The sequence below is a fragment of the Hipposideros armiger genome, unplaced genomic scaffold (genome assembly GCF_001890085.2).
Source record: "Hipposideros armiger isolate ML-2016 unplaced genomic scaffold, ASM189008v1 scaffold_459, whole genome shotgun sequence".
NCBI lineage: Eukaryota > Metazoa > Chordata > Mammalia > Chiroptera > Hipposideridae > Hipposideros > Hipposideros armiger.
In genome coordinates this window covers 1,044,251-1,071,088 of record NW_017731809.1, presented here as the reverse complement: position 1 = coordinate 1,071,088, position 26,838 = coordinate 1,044,251, and the positions used below count along the sequence as shown (strand labels likewise).

Sequence of the window (26,838 nt, the reverse complement as noted above, 5' to 3'; positions counted from 1 at the left end):
AGCTGTAAGAGTTAATCAATGAGCCCTTTCTAGTGCCAAAGCTGTGTTTCTCCCTTCACATACATTATCCCTAATCTGTAAAATAATTTTACCTACTGGACATAATTTCCCCAGAAGGAAATGGAAGCTCAGAAAGTTATTTCTCAGGTGTTTTCAGATCATAAAATAAAAGAGGCTAATAAGTAGCTTGGCATTTCAGAAGGTTGCCTTTCACTGGTGTCCTACGGGACCCCTCAAAATGGATCCCTGTGGGTTCCCAAAGGAAGGAGCAGAAATCCTTGAGGTTTGGAGGAGCACTAGCCTAACCTGTTGGGTTTAGTCTTGTCCCCAGTGAACCCAGAGTCCACCTGTTGAATTAGAGCTGAACTGAGGGTGGGAGAGAAAAGGAGAAAGAGGCTTGCAGCAATCGGAGAATCCGACTCAAATGTCAGAATTTCTTTGAGAGTCCCTGATGACCAGCTGCCAGTTCAGGCACCAAACCTCCAAGTGGAAATAGGCCCCTTGAATAGGTATAAACCCGAGTGGGATACGCAAGTCTGAGTAAGACCGACCTCATGAGGGCACCAAGTCACACAGTTAATTGGGCACTTGTCCTGTGGCACTTCCCCCTCATGGTTGTGTCCTGTCCCTCTGTGACCTTCTCACTGTGCGGGGGTATTTGATCTCTGGCAGGGAACTCCCACTGCCTCGTTTGTTGCTCAGGATTAATTTTTGGGATCACCATTCAGCAAGTGCTCAGCCCTCAGTTGGCCTCACAAAGCTCGTGGATGTTTAGGCAAGAGACGTGGGAGAGTAATGAGAGGAGATGAAGAAGAGGTCCAAAGGAAATGAAGAAGCAAGCATAAGGGTGTACAGTCGATGAGTGAACAAAATGAGGAGATGGAGGCTGCAAACTTCAGCCTTGGCGTGCCTTCATCTAGTCACTTTGAATGACTAATTAATTCACTTAGAATTAAGGAGTTGTAGAGATTAAAAAAAACAACTCGTTCATAGATGAACAACTGAGGCTCCAGGATAAACAATTACCTCTCATCTCATAGCTACTCAACAGCAAGCCCAGGACTAGACCCACGTCTCTGATTTCTTATTTCTTATTCCTGGTCATTCTTATTTCTACCATAACATTGTACTAACTCTCATGGGAAGTGCTCATAACCTGGACTAAATGAACCAACGTGGTTGAAGTGGATGGTGAGTGCTGCCGTTTAGCGGAAGCACCGTGGAGGAACTAAGGTACGAGTCCTAAAGATGATGGGTAGGTAACTGGAACGCTAAACAGGCAGAGAGAGGAAACACAGTGACAGAGTGACATGAGGACAGGAATGGGTTGAGGAACTGAAGAGGACATGCTTGAAGAGTAAGTCAGCTGGCTTGTCGGATTTGGGTTGAGAAAAAATAAAAACCCAAACTGGAAAGGTAAATTTGGACTTGATGTGGAATTTCTTGAATGGGGCTAAATATAAATAGTTGAGCCCGTCAGTCAGTCTCCTTACACTCGGCCTCCCTGTGAGGCCCGAGTCCTGGGCCGTCTATTTGCCATGGGTCCGCCCTGTATTCTTATAGACTGATGGACTTTTACAGACTGCGGGGGTCTTGTTCCTGTGGCACATCTTTAGCATGTGTTATGTGCGTTGTGTCCCTGAAACTCTGCCTTCCATGCCTGCAGATCACGTCCCTGGAATCCAAGAACTTGGACTTTTGCCCAATCTTTTAAAAAAAGTGATAGGGGTGCATATTATCCCACTTTCTAAGGCCTTTAGTGTTCCATCTGCTTTTCAATGATTTCTCATCACTGAAAATTATGTAATGTGATCACTGATTGCTCCCTTGAGAAATCCTGTCTTGTATGAAAAAGTCTTTGGATAAGCAAGGAGAGAAAGCCAAAAATGGGTATTTAGAGACTACTTAGAGCCAAATGGGAAATTACGACTAGTAGAAGACTGTATGGCCTAGAATTTCTTCTGTTTTTTATTTTCTTTATAGCTGAGAGTTATTAAGCACTTATCTGCAGGATTTTAAGTGCTTAATATGTGTTTTATATGTATCCTCTCATTCAATTATTATAGAACTTCTATGAGGCAGACACTATGATTATTACCATTTTCTAGATGGGGCACAGAGAGTTCAAGTACCTTGTTAGGAAACCAGGCCTGGTTTTCATGTCAGGGACTATAAATGAGTGAGCGGCCTTCTAGAACATTCATCAACCAGGCGCTTTATTTGCCACTACTAGGATTGGTTCTGTAACAACTACTTAGACATTAACATGAGTAATTTTTGGTCAAAAGCTCATGATCCAGAAAGCAAGTATGTTTTGAGAAGCCTATGTTATGACATCAAAGCCTCGTTGAAAAGTGTTAGGATGCAGAAAGGCAATCCTCTGGAGTTTAAGGAAATGGCGCTGGAGCCTGAATCCTGGCTCTGACACCCACCACCATCTGCCAGCTGTGTGATTCTGGGCAAAATAAACCACCTCTCTGGGTCCGAGTTCCCTGATCTGTACAACAGAGAGATAAGAACACCGAGATAAGAACACGGCATTGTCAGCTTGTCAGTGGGATTAAATGAGACAATTATATATGAAGTACCTAGCCCAGAGGCTGGCGCATTGCAAGTGCTAAATTTGTTTGCTGAAAGCTGGGTATTTTTAGATTGCTCTGGGGCTGCCCACTGCAAAGCAATTTCTCTCTGAGGTGGCATCACACACACTAGTATCCTGTGAAGTTGATGATAATCTGACGAAACGAGCCATGCTGTCAGGTGAATGCTCTCCCATGAAACAGGTCTGAATCTCTGGACTGGTCTTCTGACTGTGGTGACTGACTCCACAGAAATTAAGATGGGACCAGAAATGGTAGGATTTTTAGGTTATTTGGGAAATTAGAGAAGTTATAATATCCTGGACCTACTTGCATTTGTGAATTCTGCCTCAGCTATCCAAATGCTCACCGACCCAAGTCTTGTCCAGCCTAGAGTAGCATATCCGCTCTTGACTCTCACATCAAATACTTTTCCATGTATTTGATTTTCTCTTCAATAAAAAAATGTATATGTTTCCTTATAACAGAAGGAACTAGATCTTGTACTCCTTTCAGAGGACATGATTTTATTTCTTCAATGGAATGTGTGTGAACAAATGATTTTTTATCTGACTAACATGCTAGTAATTCAGAGCCAATATTTTTGCCTGCCCTTTAAGAAAGGAGAAGACCACTGCTGGTTAGTTTTCTATTTTCTATTAGACTAGAAGATGCTTCTCCACATGTCACATCGTTGCCTAAGTTGAAATTGTCCCTGACTATCAGTTTGTCAGATGCTGATACTGCTGTGAAAAGTTTATCCAGGTCCCAGTCAGATCCCGTCTTCATTAATACCCCTCCATGTGAATGGACAGGCACTGATGGTGGTAACACAGAGCTTAGTTGAGGGGGTATGTGTGAGGTCATTTGAGGGTCAGTAATGCCCCTTTTTTCAGCACATCTGAAGTATGTGATGGATGGCAGGGTTGACGCCTGACGAGGTTGAGTCCATATCTAGTCAGGCCAGTATCAGGATTCACTCTCTCCTCCAGGCAGTCACCTGAGCGAGAGACTTGTGCACTTACTGTTCACCAGGTGTGTGGCTAGGCACTGAGGTTATAAAGATGCAAGACATAGCCCCTGGTCTTAAGTAGCTCTGGATCTAGTCAGACAATAAAATAACAGCTATCATTATTGATCTGTCTGCTGTGTGCCAGGAGCTATGCTAAGCATGTTACACACGTTAATTCATTTAGTATCACCCTAATGTTTGCTGATGCAAAGGGAGCTTTAAATTATTTCCCTTCTGTTTGTTTTTTAACCCCTATAATAAAACTAGTAAGACATGGTAACATGTGGTTGCTTCTTTTGAGTTGACAGTGTTAAGAATGCATCCATTCCCAAAGAATTCGAGATGGTTCACAAAAAGTACAATAAATAATTCAGCAAATCTGTATAGAAGGAGAAAATGGGGTAAGCCTAGTATGGCGATATGGCCCACATGCTTTACTTTCTAGTTGTTAAGAGAGAGAAAAAGAAATGAAATAGACATTTGCAAGGTAGAGGAACCCATCAGGTAAAAACAAACCAAGAGAAGTCCAGGCTTTCAGGAAACTGAGAGCTCAGAAAAACGGTCTTTCCTCTCCCACTCTGTGGGGTGTAGCTCATGACCTCCTTGACCACATTTCCACTACCAGGAGTGTGGCAGGACTGGGCATTATAACGCCCCTCAGTGGTGACTGCTGGCATAACACCAAAGCAGAACTTGAGATTTTGAGGGCTGATATGACCCAACAACTGCAGAACTATTCAAGGGATTGAAACTTCTGAGCATTTTTCTAAGACTCTGTTTCTCAAAATTGGGCTTCTGCTGACCAGGGTTACATAATTAGAAAGTTATAAAACCATGATTTGAACTCAGGTCTCACTAGCTCTGGAATCTATGGTCCTTAGGTTAAATTGTGATTTCCCGCCCCCACCCCTGAAGGCGTTCTGGATGTTTCTGTACTGACCGCTATGTAATAAATAATCTGCTCTCTTCCTTTTCATGAGAACAAAATGTAGCAACAGCCTCAAGTATTCTTCCCTGAGTGAGTGGAGTTAATACCTTAAGACTCCTTGGTATGTCAGAGTAGAGGATATTTGCAGCCACGCCTGACATTTCCCTAGAGATTTCTCTTTAGCAAATTACCCTTCCTCAGCTGACCAGTCTTTCACTAAGAAGAAAAGTGGATGAACGGAATAGGTGTTCTCTCTGAGGCCCATGGATCTGGGTGTAACCAAGTAAGTACCCACCCTCTTAGCCTCCCACTCACCCCGGTGTAGGGCTGTAAGGCGGCCTTGGGCTTGGCTCAGATTCTGTAAAAGAGAGTGTCCGAGTTGGGCAGGGGAATCACTGGAGCTCTTGGTGGAAGCAAGCGGGAGAGAGGAGGAAGGAAAGCAGAGGCTGGGAAGAAGGCCTTGCTGTGAATGTGAATGGACCACGGGTCTGGAGAGCAGGAAGCGGCGCAGGCCAAGGCGCTCACGGAAAAGCTCTTATCTAAACAGAGGTGGCCAGGACGCTGGAGCACCTCCACCATTGTCCCAGGAGCTGACCCAGAGCCTCCAGTCCTTGAAAAGTCTTCTCCACTCCCCGCTCTCCATTCAGACAAGAAGTAATTTTCAGTATGGCTCCAAGGCGTCACAAGGTCTCTCAACTGCACAAGAAAATCACTCCTCCAGTCTCCCTTGGGCCTGACCTGATGACCCCCCCGAAGGCCCAGGCCCTTTTCCTGCAGTAGAAGGAGCAGGAACCCTTCTGTCTAAACACTCCTTCCAACTCTGCTCGTTTTCTGCCAGCATCCTCTCGCCTATATTGTTTCATTTGTTTTAAGAGAATGTGAGAGGAGGGGAAAAGATAGTGTTTGCAGATTCTCTTAATCTGATGACTGCAACACACGATCACCAGTATTTTGACACAATACCCACGGTAGCCGAGGGAGGTTTACATTGGGTGCTTCTACAGGATGGCGCACTGTGCCCTCTGGCAGCCTTCCATGTGGTCTTTTCTTTCTTTTCTGTTTGTTTTCAAGACATTTTACAGCCTCGGTTTGCTAGTTATGATTGCTCTACCCCTTTGTTTCCTAACTTGAAATGATCCAATGTTCTTTACAAATAGATTCTAATCACAGTTAGCACGTGCAGTCCAATCTCATTAAACAGATAAGCAGAGTCCACATATGAAGTCCTCAGATTTCATCATCCAAAAAAGAGAGAGGGAAATTAGTCTCTGTCTTGGGACTTCGTTGAGCTTTCTAGAGCCTCTCCCCCCCTGCCCCCCCAATAAGTGTGCTTTAATTATAAATATATACATTTACCCTTAGACAATGGCTGAGGCTCAAATAGGCAGCCATTGGGTGTTGGGGTGCTTGGCTCACCACGGCACACTGCCACCCTCACCCTTAAGGCCTGCAATACATGTATTGGAGTTGGTAATAAAACAGGCCAGCTTCATCTCACAACATGTTATGGGATCGTGCAGACAATGTTAACAGGGAAAGAAAAGACTGTGATAGAATTGGATTTTTGACTGTGTTGCAAGATTTTAAAAAATGATAAAATACACCAGCCAGTAGGCCAAGAAAGAGTTCCTATAATTTTAGCACCAAAACATTTTTATGACCAAAACGAACCAGAATTTATGTCAAAATGTAATTATAAAGTATTCTCCTGCCCCTCCCCCACTCCCCCCCCCCACACACAAAGGACTGGGTGCTTCTCACTCTTGAAGGCTAGTCTGTCATCTCTGTCAGTGTCTGCCTTTGTAGCAGTTTGACTCAGAGGACCGCCCCCCAGAGCGTTCCCTCTGACAGGCCACTCTGAGCCACACTGGCCCTGTGAAGCGCGGGGCAGAGGGTTGGGGGCTCGTTGGGAACAGAATCCATCAGGTGACGGAATGAGCTCTGGTGTGATGGAAAGCGCTAGGAAAATCTGGGTTCCAGTCCCAGGGCTACTTTCTTTGTGAACCTGAGCAAGGCATTTGATTGTTCGGGGTCTCTGTTTCCTTTGGTGAAAGGATTTGTAAAATAGGGCTCACAGTGCCTGCTTCATCGCGTGACCATGAGAATTTGTTGAGCTTCAATATGCAGAGCTCTTGGCCAGGCCTGACACATTAACTGCCCAGGACCAACAAGTTTACTTCTGCCAACAAAGAATCAGAATTTAGGAGAACGGAGATTTTTGAAAGAAAGGTCAGCTTAATACCATTTACCATCAGGTGAAACGGGATCCTAAAAAAAAGAAAACAAATCTCTTTATCTTAAAATTCGGGCTTTAGAGAGATCTTCTTGAATTGGGGTGGTTATTAAACTTGCTAGAAATCTCTTGCCAGAAAGGCTAAATGAGGGGTTGAACCATCTCACCTAGTTCTTCAGTCTATCGTTTTCTCACATGAGAGCCACTTCAAAGAAAACACAGATCCTAACCACCAGGGGCTAAGCTCAGCCAGCTGGACTCTCCCTTCTTTTTTTTCTTTTTTTTAATTTTTTTATTGTTAGTTTCAGGTGTACAGAACAATGCAATAGTTATCCTTTTCACCCTCACAGAGTAACAACCCCCCTCCCCCCAAGTATTGCCCTCCCACCCCCGATATCATGCTTATCTATTACAATTCCATTGATTCCATTCCCCCTCTCTATTCCATGTCCCGAGACTAAATGTATATATAATTATAGTTGACATACAATCTTATTCAACATTACTCTGCGTTGTGGACTCTCCCTTCTGATTCAACCAGAGGCAACAATCTGAGCTCTCCAGGAAGGAAAGTGCCAGCTCTGCGTTTTAGGTAGGGGGAGGGGAAAAAGGCAGGAGGAATGAAGAATGTCTAAACAGAATTGTTCGAAGCACAGGGGAACACAAAAGGGTCCCTTTGGGTGCACACTGTGCATTGTATTTCCTGTGCTGGATTTGTAAAGGTGCCTGGGAGTTGAGTTCAGAAACTGGGACGACAGAGTGAACTCTAATATAAATTAACTGTAGCACATGCATACATCGGACACTCAGTACATTTGGTTGTGTATGATGAGAGTGGTTTGCCAAATGTTGGAAAGAATCTGACTGTGCTATGCAAAAAGGGCCAAAAAGACTTAAATCTCCATTGCACTAACGATATTTTGTATAGTGAATATGTGGGAAGCCGTTTCTTCTATATACAAAGCACTGAAGTATAACAATTTCTTGTTATATGCTGATAGTGCATGGATATTATGTGACATATGGTGGAAGGGTTAAGTGCACAGATTCTGGAATGAGCCAGAACTGATTATAAGCCTTGGGTAATTTACTTAACCTCTCTAATCCTTAATTTCCGTTTCCCTTAAATGGGGGATGAGAGTACTTACTTTTTAGGGTGTCGTACAGATTAATGAGATAGTATATATGAGTTGCCCAGCACACAGAAAATATAATCCTTATCAGAGCAGAGAATAATACTGCATAGTATATATTGCAATTATTATAGCCCACGGCTGGTTAGCTTTCCTGTTGGGACCAGCAGTTAATATTGTCAAGATTGTAGGTCTGATCCGGTGTTGGCTTTGCCTTTTTCTGTGGCCCCAGACTGCCTTCATCTGTCTGTGGTCACAAAGGAACGAACTATTTATGAGTGTGAAGGGAACGGGGCAAATTCATCACCAGTACAGGAAAATCATCCCAGAGCATGCAGGTCAGTGATGTCACCTGCATCTATGGAGGGTGATGATTTTTCATTAGGAGTTGAGGGAAGAAGTCTGGTGACTTAGACCACACGGGAGAGCCCCCTAGAGGACTCCTGCTTGGAGGTAAAGAGACTGATGCGTCACATGCAGGGTCCCAGCTCCATGTGTCAGATACGTAACTGGCTGCTTTCTTTTAATTTATTTATATAAATCTCTAGTCCAAAATGAATTTGTTTCAACTCCAGGGCAATCGATGATATGACATGGAGTACACTCTTACTCCGGAAATTTTTTTTCCTCAATGGTTATAAATACTTCTCTGCTATTGTACTTGGCATGCGGCATGCAAATGGAGGTCGGAGTCCTAAAGCTCATTAGAAAAGGGACAGAGGCCTGGAGCAGAGAGAGGACAGCATGGAGCTGAGGCTGATAACAGTGGCCTTGTCCAGAATAGTGCCTGGGAGCTTTCTTATCTCCCTTTGGCAGGAGGTGCTGTGGGCTTCCTGTGCGAAATCAGGGGCGAAAGCCGCTTTCCTCTTGTTGTTCGGCTTCCTCCCCCCTCAAGACGGTTCCCAGCACAGTGATTATCTTTGCATCTTCAAACATGGCACAATTTACTTCCTTGAGAGCTTGATGTATTCTTAAGGCTTAGGCAAACTCCCCTCCCCCTAAATCTCTTTTCAAGTGCTGGTAGAGTCAGGCTCCTAAATGACATTCTATTTTTATGGTTCCAATTACAAAGAGGGAAAAATAACAGTCCCCAAATTAGAAAACAGCCACAGAATCTGTCCTTTTCGCTTGGAGGACCCTGCGATAGTCTAGCCTATAGTTGCCATACTGGGCTTGTGCTGTCAGTAATTGCCCTTGGGCTGATGGGCCAGGGTCGGGGTCAGAGGCTGGCAGCCCCATGTGAACTTGCAGACTGCAGTTCCCTCGGGAAACTCCTAGACTTGCTTTACTCTAACATACTCTTTGCGAGTATGAAACTAAGATCTTCATCTCAGACTTCCCTTATCTTTTTCACTTCTTTGGGGAGAAAAGAATGAAATTAAAGGTTTCTCTTTCAGATACAAGAGCATGTCAGCTGTTTGATGTTACAATAGCAAGTACACATGCACAGGTCTAAGATAGGAATGCACATGTGTATGAGGTGTACACATGTCATAGCCCCCACATACCTGTAATGTAGATGTACATATATATACTCGTATATGGACTGAGTGTGTGTGAAAGATGGAAGGTCAAATAGTAGTTCAAGGTGTGGATGTTGTAGTCAAGAAAATGGAGAATAAGAAATAATGAAAAACAGGGTAAAATGATATCATGATTTTAAAACATTAAAATGCCTCAAGTAAAGGAGAAAGTGTGTAACTTCTCTGGTTCATTTTTCTCTACTAATCAATAGTTCAAATGTTCACTAATTTTAATTTAATGATGATCATAAATTAGAGTAGCTAGTAGAAATCACAGAAATTCCTTAAGGAGGGGTCACTCCATATTAATCCTTTTTAAAATTTTAAATCTTAGAATCTAATTATAAAAACAGACATTTTAAAAACATTTCGGGGAATCTGATATATAGGCCGGGTACAAACACCGCCAAGGAATTACTGCGAATTCTAGTAGATGTCAGGTTGTTATACTAGAAAATGGCATATTTTTTGAGATATGCACAGAAATATGTAGGGCAAAAATGACATGATGTCTGGGATTTGCTTTAAAACACTTCACAGAAGAAAAAATAAAAAGGAATGACGGATAGTGACACAAATGTGGCAAGATCTTGATTAACTGTTAAATCTGGGTGATGTGTCTATGGGGGATTACGACAACATGTCTCTATCAGTATGTTTGAAAATAACAAACAAACGAAAACTCTTATTAGAAACAACAGCTCAGTACCTCTCGCCTTTACACGTTTATGCAGTGCCAGTTACCTGCTAGGCCCTTGCTTAACTATGAGGACAGAGTGAATAAGTACATGAGGCCCCATGTGGGGCCTGGGGAGCATTAAATGGAAACTTAGAAAGTGGGGCGTGCTGTGGGGGAGGGCTTACAGGGCAGTGCCCAGGAGTGGGCACTGACCGGAAGCGGCCATAGTTTCCTATTCGCGAGTCCTTCCTTAGCTCCAGGACCAGAGAGTGATAATCTTCTGAGCACTGCAGTCCCTGCTGTCTTCCCTTCTTTCTCACTTATTTTATCCTCTCACCTCCGTCTGACAGAAGTCATTGCTGCCCTCAGCCATTTAAGGTCAACCACTCATTCCTTCTGGAAATTGACTTTAAAGTTCCTCTTGATTTCAAAATCTCCAGAATCTGCCCAAGACATGTACAAATGAGAGGCCAGCAAGCTTTCTGCTCCCCACAAATTCCAGTCCAGCAGGTAACAATATAAAGTGTTACAATGAAATGCTCATGGCAAGTAATCATAACATTCAACACTTAGGTAATCAGGAAATGGAAGATGTGGCCGAGAAGCACTCGAGGTGCACAAGCCAGGCTTCTACGGGCACTCATGTCTCCCTACCTGCCCAGGCTGGCAGAAAAACCAAGCCTTGGGAGCTCACAGATACATTTTGAGGAACCTAAAATATCTCTCTGTATATCTGCATTGCATCTCAAATAAATCCATATGTAAATCTCAAGGACTTGTTCAAGGCGGACTTGCTGCAGGCTCACTGAGGGGTTCCAACCGTGAGAGGAAGCGGTGAGGTTCACAGTGATCACTGAGCTGCTTAGAGAAGATCAGGGTGTCCCGTCAGAGCTAACTGCTGAGTGGAGACGGAGGGTCAGGGTGCATATGGCAGACAGTAAGACACGACAGTAAGAATAATCCCTTTTCTATGGCATCGTTAATCCACAAAACCTTTCTAATCCTGAGAGAATAACACGGCAGATACACTTTTATCCTTATTTTTTAGAAGAGAAAAGTTGTCATACTGCTAGAAGTCAGGGCAAGGCTGGGACCAGGTCCCCTCACACTCCTGGTCCAGTAATCTTGGAACTAGCCCGACCAAACCACAGTGTGACTAGAAAGAAGGGCTTCTGTAGGGTTAAGGAGAGAAGAGAGAATGGACTGTGGATGGCCTTGACTGTCAGACAAGGAAGCCTGGGCTTTCTTCAGTACAGTTGAAGCTCCTGGAGCAAAAAGGATTCCATTATAAACCTGAATGGTCAGAGGGTTGATCTGGCTGCAGTTTTGTGGGTGTTGGAGGAGTGGGAAAAGCCAGCTGGTAGCAAGGCCAGTTAAGATACTACTGCACTGCCCAGGTCAGAGTGGACTTACGTGTCTTTTTGTTGTTTGGGTTTTTTATTTGTGTAGAACATAGGATACATAAAATATAATAAATGATCAATAAATATGTACACCAATGATTTCAGTAGTAAGCCATATGAAAATAGAAGCTTACTGATAATGATGTGTGTCTGAGAGAACATGCTACCTTCCAGATTTAGGTCAAAATCTCTCTTTAAAATGGCAGTCTGGTAATTAGTTTAAAATCAGAAAGACTTTTGTGAACTTTTCAAAACAAAAGAGACCTTAAAGATAAAAAACTTCAACACCCTTATTTTATAATTAAACACTTGAGGCCTGAGAAATTAAAGAACTTGCCATGATACCACAAAACTTGAAAAGGAATAGATCGAACTTAGCAACTGCTCCATGATGTATTTCCATATACACCTAATTAGCCCTCGAAAAAATTAGCTGCATAATGGATTATTATTTCTGATTAAAAGCCAGCCTTTTTAGATGTGAAATTCTTATTTCCTTGGGGTTTTCCATTCATCAACATAACTTCACTTTTTTTTCCTGTGTTTGCATGTTACCTCCACCAGGAACTAATTAAAATCTAGATAGTAAATTTTCTAATTTACGTATTTTTATTTCATATTTAATATTTAGAACATGAAGGATGTATGGAGATACACTGGTATGGTTTTTTCCAGATCAGGAAAAATATATTTGTTATCTTTAAGTGAGTGGGTTTTTTTCCAGATCAGGCAAAATATATTTGTTATCTTTAAGTTCAGAGGATGGATATTGGGGAAAAAGATCTAAGGGAAACAAAAAAATGTGTGCCTTTGTTACCCAAGGACTTATCCAGTGATTTTCATTGCACCTGTCACCATGGGCAGGACCATGCTGCAAAACAACATAATGATGACTTACTTTTTTTTTAAATAGGTATGACTTTTGCTCCAGTAATGAAGAGTCCTTTATCCTGGATCCTGACAGCAACATAGGAAACAGAATTGAGAGCATCACTCAGCGTACAGCAGTAATAGAAGGAAAGAATAAGGTATTCTTTGTGAAAATAACCATTGGGATATTTATTCTAAAAAACACACACCGAGCTCCCAATTCTGGGTTTATTAGAATCATAAGTAATTCAAGTGCTCAAATAAAAATTCAGAGAGAAGAAAGACAGTACCTGAGATATGTCTTCATGGAGGGATGCACTCAGACTACTCAAACTGCAGTATTCTACCCCTGACCACCAGTTCCACAGTAACGAGCACTTGGTCCCAACGGAAGAGATGAAGCTACCTCTTGAACGTGAACCTGGTCACATCAGTGGTTCTCAGCCCTGGCTGCACATTACAATACTCTCCTGTTTATTATTATATTTGAATCTCTGGGTGGGGCCCAGGGTTCATAAAAGCTCCCCTGGAGAGCAAAAGCTAGTAAAGGCATACGGCTAAAATGGAATGTTTCCATTGCACAAAATACCTTGTTTTCCTTCTGCCTTTGCACCCTGACTGCACTGGTGTGTACAACCACACACAGCATCTCAAGATTCCCTGACCTAAGATATGCAAATCAAAACCACAAGGAGATACTACCTCACACCTATCAGAATGGCTATTATCAAAAAGATAAGAAATAACAAGTGTTGGCGAGGATGTGGAGAAAAGGGAACCCTCATGCACTGTTGGTGGGATTATAAATTGGTGCAGCCCCTATGGAAAACGGTATGGAACTTCCTCAAAAAAATTAACAATAGAACTACCTTATGACCCAGCAATTCCACTCCTGGGTATTTATTCGAAGAAAAAGAAAACACAAACTCGAAAAGATACATGCACCCCTATGTTCACTGCAGCATTATTTACAATAACCAAGACATGGTAACAACCTAGGTAGATAAGTGGATAAAGAAAATATGGTGTGTATTATACATAATGGAATATTATTCAGCCATAAAAATGAATAAAATCTTACCATTTTTGACAACATGGATGGACCCTCAGGGCATTATGCTAAGTGAAATAAGTCAGACAGAGAAAGACAAATACCATATGAAAACCTGTATGTGGAATCTAAGAAACAAAGTCACAGATACAAAGAACAGATTGGAAGCAGAGGGTGACAGTGGGCAAAATGGGTGAAGGTGGTCAAACTTCCGGTTATAAAATAAATAATCAGATATAGAGCGTGGTGATTATAGTCAATAATAACACTGTTGCATATTTGAAAGTTGCTAAGAGGATAGATCTTAAAAGTGCTCATCACAAGGAAAAAAACTGTAACTTCATATGGTGACGGATGTTAACTACCTTATTATGGTGGTCATTTTGCAATATATACCAATATCAAACCATTATGTTATATACCTAAAATGAATATAATGTTATATGTCAATTATACCTCAATTTAAAATAACAGAGAGAGACTTCCCCACACACACACACCTAAGCAGGGTCTAGCTGGCATCTTTTCTGCCACCCTTATACCATTCATTCTCTACTCCCCTGACCTCTACTGAGCCTCAGCAAAGCTGACACATTGTGAATCAGGCAAAAATTGGTGGCTCTCAGACTTGGTGGCATTCATTTTTTTCTGTTGAATTAGTGAAAAATACACTTAAAAATATGCTATTATCAGGCACAGGGTAGTGTTGCTTTAAAAATGAAAAAAATATATATCAAATAACCCCTTGCTGAAACGTCTCTACATGCAAGTATTGAATAGGAGTACTACATTAATACGGATGCTGTCCATTTGAATGTGGATATGCCTATGTTGTCTATGTATTCAGCTGTATTCCTTGCATTTGAAAGCAACAAAGTAGATGGCAATCACTCTCCGTGTAGGATTTAACAATAACAACAAATAACATCTGAATTCTTCATCATGTAAAACTTTTTGACATATGCTAATGTCAGCGTCATTCTCTGGCAGGCCAAAGCACTTATCTCCATTTTAAAGATAAGAAAAACTGGGGCGATGAGATGATTAATGCCAAGTGGCAAATGAGAAACTCAAACCAAACTCTTCCTATTCCAAAACTGAGTACTCTGCCAACTAAGACAATACAGAAATTAGTTAAGACGGTGATGGCTGGTGTGATGATATCAGCAATCACTGGTCAAGGATTTAGGAAACGTTTTTATAACTAGCAGTAGCTGTAGGTGGTTTACAGTTTTTCTGTAATACAAATGAACAGGAGCTTAAAACATTCCACGATGTGTAGCATGGATGAGAGAGCAGTTTAATGAAATACTTAGGAAAGAGGAAATTCTATAAACTTGAAAGTTTAATTTGAGTGACGCTATATTTTTTTTTCAAAAAGGAAATTGCCTCAGAGTAGAAACCAAGTTAGTTGGCACAAAGTACTAGAACGTTTCAAGATGCCATTGATTATGTCAATTCATTTTGCCTTTTCCTGACCATAAAAGGTGGATGTTAACTGCTGGATATTGAAACAAGAATCTATGAGCTTAATTTGTGGTAGCTTCTAGTCCTGCTTTAGTAACCTGTCTACAAAAATATACACTAGAAAAGAAAATGGAAAATGAAAAAGCTAGGGGAGGTTTCTGATTAGCGTGAACCACCAAGTAGCAACCTAACTCCATGTATTGTAGAATACCCATCAGAAACAGTGGGAGCGGAGTAACAAAACCTGGTGCGATAAAGAAACTTCCTGGATTTTTTTCCCACATGGGCTTGAAACATATTTATTGACTTGTAATTCTGTAGTTATTTATGCAGAGACTTTCAATCTAGATCTCCAGACACAGTTGGCACTTGTGCCATCCCACATGCAGTGCAGAGCCATGGGGTCAAGCTCTGCCACTTTCTATCTTGTATAACCACATGCAAAACAGTTCACCTCTCTGAACCTGAGTTCTCTCCTCTAAAAATTGGAGCTAATAATGTTTGCCCTACCTAGTTTGCCTGTTGTTATAAAGATACACACACACACACACACACACACACACACACATGCATATATGTATATATTTATATATATGTATATCTACAGAGGGTGCCAAAAAATGTATATACATTTTTAAAAAGAAACACTGTATTAAAATTGTAATACTCAATACATACCAATAACAAAAGATGAATACAAGTCACGTTTGACTTCTGCAATTACAAGAGGTGCTCAAAGTGGTTACCATCAGCGTCCAGACACTTCTGATTATGGCGAACTACTGCTTGAGCAACGTTGACCAAATTGTCCACTTGTATATGTATTTTTGGCACCCCCGGTATATACATATATAATATCCTATTAGCAGCTATAACCATAACACATTAGATTTTAAGTAAATTATTAATTTCATGTCCTAAATTTAGAAAAATTTACTGCTTTTACTTTTAGCAACTATTAATACAACTTTTTTTGTGTGTGAAAATTTTTATTTTTTGTACAATGACAAACGGAGGTTTCATTACTTCAGAATTACTTGTACGATCTTTCATTTACAATTAAAACCGCTTTTCTGTACATCTTTAGAAAGTAAAGTCCCAACATAAGACTGAAGTGATGCTTTGCCCTTTAGCCCTCCAGCTGGCATACCCAGCAACATCACCCCACCCATCAGTGAATGAAGGGCCTGGGGAGCATCTGTTGGATTGCAGGGACTTGCTTTTTTTTTCTTTGTTTTTTTTTTCATGTAGTTCAAGGAAGGGTGCAGAGGACAATAAAATTCAATTTCCTTATTGGCAAGTTTTGACCTCGATTTGTGAAAAGTGAGTCATCAATGGAGTAGCTAATAGCAAACGTGGAGTTTTCATATTGTTTAAATGGGACGGTCAGGCTATTGGGTCTGTCGATATGGAATAGGAAGTAGAAGGAGCCTTGTGTTAGAAAAACAACACAGGAAATACGTCTTCCAGCATCAAGGCTGGAGGAAGGCTAGAAAGCCGTGACCACGTTAGCCACATTTCCATTGAAATCGTCTGGAGGTTACATTGGGAAAAAGGCTTACAGTGCAAGGCAAAGCCATGACAGAAGCATTAATACTTAACCACTGAATGACAGCTTGTGTTTCATTCCTCCCACACACCCCGATTTTTCCTAAATCTCACGTTCTATTTTTCCATCACTTGGCTCAAATGTGCCACCCTGGGTTAATTGTAGATTTTTCCATGACCTTTACATATCTACTTTTATTTCTTCCTGAGACACTTAAAAGGAACCTGTATTAGAAACATGCCGAGATTAAAATCACTATTCCATATATAGATTTAAAAAACAAAACAAAAAACGAATCCTGGAAATTAGGCTGAATTACACATCACCCCATCCATTCTATTCCGTGAGGTTCAAACCACATTGTAGTGGGGAATTACTAATACTTAGCGAAAGGGAAGGAAGGAAGGAGAATGAATAACTTCCAAACTTACAGTACCTGATGACAGTTTTCATCAGTGTTGCTGAGTCATACAAAAATAAGTCCAGAGAATGGACTTCAAAGGTCTGTTTCTAATATCTAAATCCTTGAGGTTCTGGCAGGGCAAGCAGAGGCACCCCCAAAGTGTGGGTTCAGAGCTAAAAAAGAACTGTGGCAAAGGAAAACTAATTACAGAAATAATTCAAGCATACATCTTTGAGAATTATTTTTGGTGTACCTTATAAAATAAATATCATTTCAAACACAGGTTACAACTCAAATTCTTGGCACTTTCTCTTTTAAAGTACTGAGTTGATGACACTTGGTGTTCCAACTGTTCCAACTATTTTCATTTTTTCTCCTTTGAAACAATATTGTTTGATTACAAGCACCAAGGGACGTATTTGTCCCCTTTACTCAGAGAACTCCTGTAAGGAGACCTACTGTTCTATGAGAAGTTGTCTGCTGTGCAGATGAATTATACTCACGTCCAACTCCCACTTGAGCTCCTTTTTTCTGCTTCTTTTACTTTGTCAAGCAGATTTTGTTTTTCATGAAAATATATTTTAATGTATAATTTAAAAATATTCTGTGGAAAAAAGGAGTACTCTAGAAATCAGATCATTTTTAATAAAGTTGATCATAGGATACGTTTCATCTAATTTTTAACTTTTCTTCTTTAATTATAACTTTTTCATTCATCAATCATATTTCCAAACCGTATGCATTGAAAAATAGTTTGCAGCTTATGTAAAATATTAAGAAACTAGTGTTTCTGTAGATAGTAGCACTTAACTTATGTGACCTATCCCTGCTGACTAAAGGGGTATTCTTGAGGAAAAGCCCAATTCAAGAGTAGGCAGAACTCTACCGATAGACCTGTGCTATTAAAGGGTCCTAAGGCAAGCAGCAGTTTTGTAGAGATTAAGAACCTGCGCATAAGTTCTGCCCAGGTTCGTCTGTGCTTCAGTGTACCGTTGAGTGAGTCACTTAATTTCTCTAACCCCAGTTGTCTCCTCTGTAGAATAGGGTAATACAGCTACTTCATAAAGTTATAGGGCAGATTAAATAAGAGAATGCCTCACACACTATCTGGCGCATAGCAAGGGCTACATAAAGGTATCCAGAGCCAAAGAAATACTGTAAACTTCCATCAATGTCACTATCTAGTTCAATTTTAATAGGAACTTTGGAGGTGAGTCTGGGGCACGCTTGACTATGAGTAAGGTGTCTGTTTTAGAGGGAGTCTTTCAGGCAAAATAAGAGACTCAAATGCATTCCTGTCTCCACTGTCCCTCATGAGACCTGGATTCATTTCACTTCGAGGTGCCTCAGTTGTATTCTGATTACACAAAACTTCTGAACTCTCTGGCTGTGCTGGAGTCTTGTAAAATGGCTACAGCCATTTCCAGATTGCCTGCACAGGTCTTAAGTATGGCAAAGGTGTACATCTGATGACTTTCCCTTGCCAGGAAACTGGTTTTTGTTCTCAGTTGCTTTGAGTTCAGTGAAATAAAACAACTTTCAGAGTCAGGGTATTGCTGTCCATAATTTCAGCCATTCTCAAGCAAAGCAGAAAGGAGTTTTTGAGCAACAATAATTCTGAGACTATGAATAAGGTTCTGCTGAGGCCCGTTAGGAAAAACACTGGCCAGCTAACTTCGTAAGAGAAGCAGTGCCTGATATGAGAGGCTGGCAGGGAGAGTGGGGCTGTGGGGCCTGCATCCGTGTCCCTTGCATCTGAACCTGTTGCACGCTGCTCCGAAGCATCTGAGCCCGGGTTTCCTGGGGCAAAATAAAGGAGTCAGAGTCTTACTTTGTCCTCCTAGCTGCCACCAGCTGACACTTCCTTTCTCATTGCCAACTACAAGCTTCTCTTTTAACTACTTTCATTTTCTTCCCTGATTCTTTTTTTTTTTTAAGATTTTATTGGGGAGTTGGGGGAGGGGAACAGTGCTGGGGAATCAGGGGAAGGAGAACAGACAAGTTGCTGTCGTTTTGTTCTTCAGTCTAGTTGTGGAGGACGTTGCTTCACTAGCCCAAGCTGGCACCATCATTGCGCTCTTCCCGGGCGAGGCAGATCAGTCGCCAGCCTCTGGACGGCCACTCACGGCGGCTGCTGGCCACTCACGCTGGCTGCTGGCTACACATGGTAGCTTATGGAAGCCCACTGCAGCAGGGGACTGCAGCCCATGCCGTCGGCAACTCACAGCAGCCAACCTCCAGGTTGAGCTGTTGTTCAGCATCTTAGCTATAGAGGGCAGTGTCACTGGCCCTCATATGTGGGATCCAAACCGGGGTCCTCTGGCGTCCCAAGCCAGCTCTTAACCAACGCGCCACTCGGCAGGCCCCTTCCCTGATTCTTAAGTGATGGGTGCAATAATTCAAAGGAAACGGCTATCCATATTTTTTTTAATTCCTCACCTCTTATAAAGGTTAATCATTAAAATAGAGAAAGAGACACCTGACCTCTCCTCCGTACTATTCACTGCTTATTTGCCTTCATGTGAGTGTCCCTCTGCAAAAGAGAGTAATATACACTTGATCTTCAAGTAGGGACATTCTTCTCTACCACCTTAAACTAGTCCTTCATTGTTAAGAACAGGGATTGGGTCCCTAACACATCTGGGCAATGCCTTGATAAGCGCCCAGGAAGTGTCTGCTAAATAGATTGAAAAATACCACATTGCAGACACTTTCCATTTCCAATAATTTCAATGATACACAGAGGATACATGGGTAGGTGTAATTAAACAGATCCAACACACAGAAGAGGAAGCATCTTGTAATATTCATTATATCATAGTGAAAATTACAGAGATCTTGGAGCAATGAACTTGCTGACCAAAATAACTAGGAATAGACTAAAGACAGAAATACCTTAATTTATTGAAAGGGATATGAGCACATAAGAGCCTAGCATATTACTTAGCAACTCAGAAAAATGTTAAGAGCCTTTGTAGAATTTGTGTTCCCCATCTTAGTAAGTCCAGGGCCCCACTTCAGCCTATGTAGAACTGTAGCCTGTGAGTCACTCAATCACTGAACTTCATCTAGGACACCCCATTAGTCTGAAAGCATCAGTGTAGCCTCTATAATTTCAAAGCCTGTGGCCAGTTATTAGTATCCCAGGAGACAGGCGGCAATAATTTATAAGTAACTGGATCAACATTTTCTTTTGTAATTTTAAATATTTAAAACAAGCTCTCTCATTTTTTTCATATATAGTAAGCTTGTGTTATTTTTTGCAAGCTCAGGCTGAATTTTAGAACTCAACAATTTTTCCATTTTACTAATTTTTGTCTTTAATAGAAGTTAGCAATGCAAGCCTTCAAGCTATATACATTTGTGTTTCATTACTTTTTGAGACATCACAGTTTACAAAGTGCTTTCAAGTTAATATAAATTTGACTCCGAGTGTTTTCTTTAGGGGCTAACTTGTCAAATAGCAGCACTAAAATCTAGTGAAACAATGCTGTATTAATTCATAACTTACACCTTCACTTCCTAGATTAGGAATGGACAGACTGAGAAATGCAATCATTTACAAACACACGCGATGGTCTCTGTGAGCTTTCCCACCTGTCCCTCTGTACCCTTGGGGCCACAAAGCCACATTTTTTGAGCACATATAAGAAAGGGTTTAGCCAACCTTTCTCTTGTGTCCTTGCTCACTTAACACACCCGTGACAGACCCAAACCGCAAAGGCTCCTGTTCTCAAATGGCATCCATGGTCTCAGGTCATCCAAACAAAAGCTGGCCTCGGCCTCACCTGCTCCTCTCATTGATGTGGAACTGACCACCTCACAGAGTAGGACGTGCAGTCCCGCATCTCAGCTTCAGGTCTGTAATTGTTACACCAGCAGCACGAGATAAATAAGCCTGAAGCCCTCATATGAGTCGGATGTCATAGCCCCCGGTCTCCTGAGGACCTGCTTTCCTGTTATTTTTCCATTCTTGCTGGGGCTCGGCAAGGGGAGAGCCTTCTGGTAATCAGCCCCGTGCAATACTACGTTCACTGAATGAATGGGGTGGCTGAATCATTTCAACTTTCAGAAGTATCAGAGGGATGTTCGATTGGCTTTGCCCTATCGCTAGCTAAAATTTCCTTTTCTTTTGCAGACGGCTAGCACCTTGGTTGTGGCTGATGCTAGAATCTCTGGAATCTACAGTTGCATGGCTTCCAATAAAGTAGGGACTGTGAAAAGAACCATGTGCTTTTATATCACAGGTAAGCCACACATCCTATACTCACAGACAGCCTGGTGACCTCAGTCTCTCTTCAAATCTTGTTTGCTTTTAGTGCACTTATAGATTGGGTGGGTTTTGTTTAAAAAAACAAAAAAAACAACCAACATTCCATAGAATTGTTAAACTTTGAGTACCTTCATCCTTTGCTCTCAGGAATAGTATTCTACAACGTCACTGAATCTCCTAAAGAGTAATTTCCCTGAATTCTCTTTTAGAGCTATTTGTGTATGTCTCACTCCCAGGCTGGATTGTGAATTTGGGATCTGGTCATGTTCATTTTTAACTCCCTTTAGTACTCAGCACAGGGGCACACCATGGTTGTTCAATAATAACCAAGGAAACCAATTGTAAGACATGTGATGACTTTTTTTTAACCAAGAAGCTAATTAGTTCATATAATTTCAACTTTTGGGGAAATGAGCCTCTCTTATAGAAATCTGAAACTGAGCTTTGTTGGCAATAATTAGTGTGCTATTTTCTAGTAGAATTTAAGAAATTTTCACCTGAAACAGGACAGTCTCTGCAAGTCTTAAAACTTCCAAGGTACACAAATGCACTCTCTGTGTCCCTCCATGGGTACAGGAAGGAAGTAAGTAGCTCAAAGTATAAAACAATTGCCTGGCTCCACGCTCCCCCAATTTTCTGAGGAAACTTGGGCAGTTTGCCAGTTCTCTGGAAACTTCACACTGCATGGGGCAGGCTGCAGTGTTGCCTAGAATTCTCTAGAAAGAAATAGGTAGGCCCAATGTCATGAGACATATGGGCTGTCAGATCACAGGGAGCCTTCTGGTAACTAACCTTCCGAGAAGCTGTGTCCTGGGAGGCACCCTGAGTAACCTCCGGTGTGAGAGCCGGAAGAGACATTAGAGGCATCACAGCCCCACATCCCCAGGTGACGCAGTGGGGTTTGGAGAGGTGAAGAGGCACATAGCAGACCAGAGCAGTCCCTGTACTCTTATGCCTGACAAGAGGAAGGGCCATCAGCTCTGCGTCCATTCCAAGTAGGCAGAGCCCTGGATTTAGAGAAGGCTTCGGAGAGCAATTCACATAGACTGGTTCTCAGATTTGGACTAAGAACAAAGGTTTGTATCGTCCTGAATACTTGCTTGAAAACAAGTTACCATCCAAATCCATAGAACCACTCTATTATGATTTGGAATACAGAACTGAGCCATTCCTGTTTTGCTGAGTGGTCAACAAGCCTGTGCAGGCTTAACGAGCACCAGCTGTTAGTACAGCTCCATTCTGAGAACTTGAAGGCACACCGGCGACGCTTCTAGGAAGCTTCTAGGAAGACAGTTTCAACACCACACAAACTAAGAGTAAATGTTAAATTATATAGATCCTAGTATCAAAAGGTATGTGCGGAATTCATGTGACAGACGAATTTCCCAATGGTGAGCGCATGCTGTCCAATAGAAACATAATGGAAGCCACACATGTAATTTAAAATTTTCTAGTATCCAGATTTTTTAAAAGTAAAAAGAAAAGAAGTATATTAATTTTATTTAACCCAGTATATCCAAAATATTATCATTTCAGCATGCCATCAGTATTTTTTTAAATATTAGACTGCTTCAGTTTTTAAATTAATTGAAATAAAAAACTTGACTAAAATTCCATTCTTCAGTCCCCCTAGCCACAGTTTGCAGCTCAGTTGCCACATGTGGCTGGTGGGTACTGTACTGTACAGTGTGGCTCTAGGCATCTGAGAAGGAAGCAGGACTTGACGTGGTCCTGAGGCGGTTAAAACTTGAATTGGTAGAAAGAAAAGGACCGTCTTGCCCTGACTTTTTCAGAGCCAAGGTCAGAGTATCAATGGAGGCCCACAAACTATACAGCTAACCACCTACAAGCTCTAAATCAGGCGAACAGGCGGTTACATATGTTTCAGCCTCTGGGGACAAATACGCCTTCATGGTGACCTGAAAGGTCAGGTCCAAACTTAGAATTCTGGGACTATTCTGAGTTCTATAGCAGAATGCGGCAGGGCCTGGAGGCGCCTGGGCTGACCCTGGTCACCGTCTTCTTTCCTCTGTACCACATGGCGAGGGGCCACGCAGCCAAGTGTATGGTCTCTCCAGCCCACACATCCAAACTCTGTCCACACCCTCACAGATCCCTTCCCTGGGACCTAGAAGTGTGCTCAGTGACAAGAGGTCAGACCTCGGGAGGACACACCTAGTCAAGAGGAAAGAGACTTGAGACTAGAAACAGACTTGGGGTTATCTTTACCGGGGATTCTGGGATCCCAGGGACCCTCAGGGAAGATCTAGAAGTGGGGTAGCACAGGTTCTGGGTGGTCATGCCCACCTGGCCCCACAGACTCTTTACACTGTGGGGAAGGGTATAGCCAGACAGCCATCTGCAGCTCCAGGACAGAGACCCCACCCCTCTTGCCTGAGTCTGGAGGCAGTACTGGAAGAGGATGTGGAGAGGAGGAGAATGGAATGCTCATGTCCTATTGTCCAGGGTCCCCAGGAAAGGGTAATTGATGTCCAGCATTAACTGCAGCACCAACACCGAGCCTGTCGGTACCACTGAGTCATATATCTATGCATGGTAGTGTTGCTGAAAGGGCCCAGCTGGTAAAGCTGATCATCTGCTGAAACCAGACAAATGCCCTCCCAGATCCCACCACTTTAAACAGTTAATAGCCTGGAGTGCTTGAATCCTTTTCTAGATCCCAAGGCTTGTCCACAGGAAGGAGCCATGAGAATTCCGTTCAAGCACACCTTCTGGAAGCTCCCCCATTTTTCCTCTAGAAATGCGAGAGCTTTCATCCTAACTGAGTACAAGTTCAGCCAATCAAGCCCTCATTGCCTGGAACATAATCTCTGAATTCCTTTCTACCAGTCCTGACAAGTTCTAGTTTTGACTCATGATAATAGATTCATTTGCTTACATTATTTTTAAACTAATTAGTATCTTTTTCTTACTCAAATCCTTGTCATGATACTTACTCTCACTAGAGATGAGACTATATACTCTTAGGAATATTGTACCCTACGTGTCTATTTTCTGAAAAATGAATGTATAATTTGTTCAGTGTTTATACTTGACCTAGCATAGATAATGCTTTAAAAGATCTATTTAAAACTTAACTGCTTTAAATCTAGATCTAGAGTTGGATCTTTATTGATCCTTACTGCAATCATGTTGCCCCTTCTTTGACACAGTAATAACTCAGAATTGCCTTTCAAACTGATGAACACTGGCTAGCTGTGGCCATTAGAACCCTCACTGCTTCGACTCTGAACTTGGCCATTATGTGTACATAAGATCTACTTGAAAAAAGCTTTCTAATAACCCTGACTTCCTTTTTAGAGAACATTCCTTCTAATTCTTCAGTAGAACAGAAGCGTTCTTTATTTCCACCTGACAAATGAGAGACCTTTTATCCTTTTAATTTCCATGCTTGTCTCTTTCATGAACTCAATTCGCATTTGACCGATCAAGTCATAAATATCTACTCCTTTGTGAATACAGGACTCCTTCGCCTACCCCTAGGCTGAACGTCCCTCCTGAACTAGGGGTGCTGCTTCCCCATGACACCCCCTAAGCTGCCGTGGGGGTGAGATGTGTCAGATGCATAAGTGCTCATTGGTGCTGAGGGTGCTTGTGCTGAATCTGAAAGATACTTAAGTGTGGGAAGACTTCTTGTTTTCCCTTTGAGAGTGAGAAGGCAATTCTCTCTTGGGTCTGTTTTTGTACTCAGGCTAAAAAAAAATCAACATGAATTAAGGGGAAAAATCCCTCTGGATTCATTAACTAGTTTAGGACATTTTATTTATCATCTTCCATGGATCAAAAGAGAATACCAAGGGGGTGATGCTGAGAAAGAGAAAACCATTTCTAAGAGGCTATCTGATAACACACCGAATTCGCTTCAGTACCAGTGTCCCCTGTATGAGAAATAGGCCTCACAACCTATTTGGTTCTTTTCCTATGTGTGTGTTTTTGCTGTTTTGCTGGCACTCAGCATGACTGTGGGTGTGTTAGCAATTACTGAGGGTGAAACAGGAACAGCACTGCCTTATCTCCCTGGTTTCCCAATGTCACTAAATGCATTTTATTTTGAGATTCCTGGTGGTGCTTGGCAAAGATAAACAAAATCTTCCATCAGGAAACCTGTGAGCTATTTCCACAGGAAGTTTCAAATCACTAAAGTAAATAGAAACTCTCTACATGATCTCCATGGTGTTACTTGGGCTCCCTTGGGCTCTAATACCAGGATGAGACCTCGTAAATGGAGTCTGTGGTCTTTCAAGAAATGATTTGATTGCAACCCGTGCACAATACTTCTGTTCCAGTATCTGTGTAAAAGTTGATGGCTGGTGTTCTAATCCTCACGCTTGGAAAATGTCCCAAATATAAAAAGGTGCTGAATTAGAGGGGCTATTTCTGACACCTTATTGTTATATTAAAAATGACTGTCAGCTGCTTCTGTCTTCTGGCACATTCTGAGGTTTTCATTTTAAAAGCAGGAAAACCTCCATGGGTCCCCTTTCTCTGCAACCACTGACAGCCTCATAAGCCACCGTCACCCCCACTCCCAGATTTCAGATGAATACTTTGGCATTTCTTCAGACGTGACACTTTATAATAAAGCCAAAGCCCAGAAAAATCAGAAAAACAAGCAAAGTAAGATTTAGGAAAGAGTTGATATGATAGCTAATTTTGGCCTATTGTCCCTTTAAGGTTTAAAGGTTTCTTTATAGCTTTGTGCGCAAAGGATAATAATAATAATAATAATAATAATAATAGCATAACATAGCGCTTTTCATCTTCAAAGTACTTTGTAAAATGTTGGCCCAAATTCTTTGCTCAAATACAGATACGCCACTAGTAACAAGCAATGCGAAGGTTTTGAGAGCAGGTCAGTTCAGGGCCAGGAGCCAGGTGCTTTTTACAAATCCCCTGGTGAAATGGTCCAAAGCGAGACCCGGGAACTTGGTGCAGATGCTGGAAGGCGGTGCAGGCTACGAAAGTCAAGGAGGAGCACTCCAGAGGCGCTGCCCAAGGCACTTAGGAGATGGAGCCAGAGGTTAGCTGGGAAAGGACACTGGAGAAGGGCTTTTCATCACAGTCACTTTCAGAAAGTGTTTAATAAGCTTTTGAGAGGAAATTTGATTTTAAACGTATTCTCTCCCCGCCCCCACCCCCACTGCCCTCACGTTAGAATCTGACAACTCTTCTAGATTAGTTGTCTGCATTTGCAGAAGAATCTTTGCTCTTTTATGTCTAAGTAGAACTATCACCATAAAAGGTGACCTGAGCAAGTAAGCTGGATCTTCTCTGCGCACTGTGCCTTCTCTGCCCGTTGTGCCCACTCTTCCCCCTGTGCCCACTCTGCCTGCAATGCCCACAGAGAGCAGGGGAAGCAGTGGGACAGCAGGAGAAGGAGGATGTGATCAATCTGACTATAGGGAACTTGGGAAATGAGCTGTTTTTCCTGAAGAAGTTTAGGATGAAAGTGGTGTTGACTGGCATGGCCAAAGACCCTAACATGTACCTGGGGCTTCCAGCTCACGTGTTCACAGCTTAATTTGGATAAGTTTGATTACAGAAGCACTTTGTTTTTTAGTACAAATTGCTCTTATTATTTCACTATTTTGCCCATTTACCAGTAGCAGTTCTATACATGATGAAGAAATGGGAAACATGGTTATCATCCTAAGTTGTAAACAAAGAAAAAAAAATCCACTTTGCAGAGCAATTTGGGACAAATAAGGAAAATG

General features: G+C 41.9%; 1 protein-coding gene across 2 annotated transcripts in view; it reads left to right on the top strand.

Moving 5' to 3' along the window:
* The window catches only part of FLT1 (fms related receptor tyrosine kinase 1), a 171,722-nt gene that overhangs the window by 64,231 nt on the left and 80,653 nt on the right, over positions 1–26,838 (top strand). For both annotated transcript variants that reach the window (XM_019666062.1, XM_019666061.1), the window contains exons 11-12: positions 12,404–12,518; positions 20,969–21,077. In XM_019666062.1, coding sequence (XP_019521607.1) covers positions 12,404–12,518; positions 20,969–21,077 — 224 coding nt within the window. The remainder of the gene's footprint in view (positions 1–12,403; positions 12,519–20,968; positions 21,078–26,838) is intronic.